This window comes from Naegleria gruberi (genome assembly GCF_000004985.1).
Source record: "Naegleria gruberi genomic scaffold NAEGRscaffold_635, whole genome shotgun sequence".
Classification (NCBI taxonomy): Eukaryota; Heterolobosea; class Eutetramitea; order Acrasida; family Naegleriidae; genus Naegleria; species Naegleria gruberi.
Genome location: NW_003162923.1, coordinates 1 through 2,725, shown reverse-complemented (window position 1 = coordinate 2,725; position 2,725 = coordinate 1). Strand labels below are relative to the sequence as shown.

Below are 2,725 nucleotides of genomic sequence, written 5' to 3'. Positions count from 1 at the left end.
TTCATCCAATTTTGAAGATTTCTTTTCAAATGTTGAAATTTATTGTAACAATTTAAGGAAATTGTTGTTGAAGAGATTTAATTCCCTTCATGTAAACTGCACCTGCAAATTTCTCGAATTGTTCTTGGTTTCCTTGTGGACAGGTAAATTCAGATTTCCACTCAATGAATGTCTGATTAGAATCTGTAATTTTGACTAAAGTTACTGTTGCATAATATTCATTAAAATATTCGAAAGGTTTAGGTCCACTTAAAATCTTGTATGTGAAGGAGTGATTTCTTGAATCATAGGCAATTAATTGTTCTCTAATTGGTCTATCATCTTGAGGATTCGGATTCAACAGAGAAACAACTCTCACACATCCAATTGAATTATCTTGCATTCCACCTTCCAATACACTATCCGAAACAACACCCGTCCACTTTGGAAGCTCGTTGAAATTCTTCACAACTTGCCACACAGTCTCCACACTCGCATTAATAACTGCACTTCTGTAAACTTTAACTTGTTCCATTTCTTGTTATTTCTTTTAAGTTTGTTATCCAAGACTAAACACAACGAAAATGAAAAACAATGTTGTTGTTATATAAACAAATATTTGATTACTGCTCACGATTGTATAGAAAATGCACAAAAGTTACTGTCGCTCGTATGGACTAACATAATTACCTTATTTGTAAAGTTGGAAAGATACTAAAGATGGCATGTATCCAGTATGTATTTTCGAATATTGTTTTAAATATCGTTACAGCACGTTTACAGCACGTTTACTTCAAGTTTGACAAGATTTGGGGAAATTAAAATTGTTTTTTTTAAAATTTAAAGTATTTCATCTTTCAATTTTGATTTGGCAAGTAAACTCAACTTCATTTGAAAAGAATCTGTAACGATAATATTTTATTCAACAAAATGCTAATTTCTCGATGGAATTAAGGTAGTTTTGAAATCTGACTTCAAATTATGAATCCTCGCATTGACATGCCCCTTGGGGTGGCAGCATTCTCAAAAATATGTAGAAATGAGTAAGAACGAGTGATTAGGTGTTGTTCTATTGAAATGCTTATTTTGGATTTGACAGCAGAAGAACAGCAAAATTTTTTCTAAACAATTTATTTTCTTTCAAAAAACGCGTCAAATTTGAAGTAAACGTGCTGTACTTCAAGTTTGACAAGATTTGGGGAAATTAAAATTGTTTTTTTTAAAATTTAAAGTATTTCATCTTTCAATTTTGATTTGGCAAGTAAACTCAACTCCATTTGAAAAGAATCTGTAACGATAATATTTTATTCAACAAAATGCTAATTTCTCGATGGAATTAAGGTAGTTTTGAAATCTGACTTCAAATTATGAATCCTCGCATTGACATACCCCTTGGGGTGGCAGCATTCTCAAAAATATGTAGAAATGAGTAAGAACGAGTGGTTAGGTGTTGTTCTATTGAAATGCTTATTTTGGATTTGACAGCAGAAGAACAACAAAATTTTTTCTAACTAATTTATTTTCTTTCAAAAAACGCGTCAAATTTGAAGTAAACGTGCTGTACAGGTTGACAAATAATGTTGTGAAAAATCGAAATTAGTCCTTAATAATTTGTTAATGAAAAACTAGTAAATAGTTCACTTTGTAGTTTAACCACTCAAAATTTTTTACAGGTTTATCTTTCTTATTTCCAATAATTAAAAAAATGTCAAATGATCAACTCATTCTCTTACTCGATCAATCCATCGGATCATCACAATTATTAGACAAATTTCGTCTCGATCATCATAAGCAATTGGATATATTTAATTTAAAAATCAAATTAAATGAAACTAATCTGAAGAAAGCTCGTGGCGGTGGTGGAATTAGTATATTGTTATCATATGGTGATTATATTATTGTGGAGGAGAATTTTGGTTTCGGACAGTATGGACTAACTGTCTATCTGAATGATGATGGAAATATTATTCGAAACTTGCAGGGAGGAAATCCAATAACAAAATTAGTTCACACCATGTACTATTCTGTGAGGGCAATGTGTTTGGAAAGTTTCGTGGATATAAATTCTCAAATTATTGATTATTTAATATTTCTCAGCTCTGATCAAAGATTATACAAGTATAATATTAAGGAGTGGATTGAGAATAGTAAATCTGGAAAGGAAACTAACTGTATTTGGGTTAAAGGATTGAGATATGATTCGTATTCTGAGGAGGGATTTTCATATGGTCGATCAGTAGTATGTGTCGAGTCGAATGGAAAGTATTCGAATGTTAGGGGAAATTTAATTGTTGTTGCCGATACTGATAACAAAAGATTGAAACTGTACGATTCCTTGGATGGTAACTTGCTGAAAGTAGTTTATGATTTTGGAGGTGTGACTCTTGGAAAACCAATGGGTATGATTTATTCGAAAGAGTTGGATCTATTCTTAATTGTCACAAGAGAAAAATCATTTTTCAAGTGTAAATTATCTCACAACCTCCAATTTGAAACTAGTCAACTCAGCACCACACAATCAATTTGGTGTTTGTGTTATGAACCATCAAGCAGAAAAGTTCTCTTCCCCAACACTAACTCTTCACTGATTTGTGTAATGAATTTAGAAAGTATGAAAGTGGAAAAGGAGTATAAGGGAGAAGGAACTGTGTCTAGTATTAGTTTTGATGAAAAATATCAAAGATTTTACTTTTTATATGAGGGAATTTCATATATGATGGAATAGAAGTGGAAATTAATTATATGT

The 2,725-nt window shown here is 31.3% G+C and overlaps 2 protein-coding genes across 2 annotated transcripts; one reads left to right on the top strand and one right to left on the bottom strand.

Moving 5' to 3' along the window:
* Positions 1-52: 52 nt before the first annotated feature.
* On the bottom strand, positions 53-514 carry NAEGRDRAFT_54921 (uncharacterized protein; the record flags this gene model as incomplete). The annotated part of the gene is made up of 1 exon (XM_002668125.1): positions 53-514. One exon carries the CDS (start codon positions 512-514, stop codon positions 53-55), a length of 462 nt encoding a protein of 153 aa, XP_002668171.1.
* A 1,170-nt stretch (positions 515-1,684) lies between these two features.
* NAEGRDRAFT_76917 (uncharacterized protein) lies at positions 1,685-2,704 on the top strand (the record flags this gene model as incomplete). Its single annotated transcript, XM_002668126.1, has 1 exon — positions 1,685-2,704. One exon carries the CDS (start codon positions 1,685-1,687, stop codon positions 2,702-2,704), a length of 1,020 nt encoding a protein of 339 aa, XP_002668172.1.
* Between the last annotated feature and the right edge of the window lie 21 nt (positions 2,705-2,725).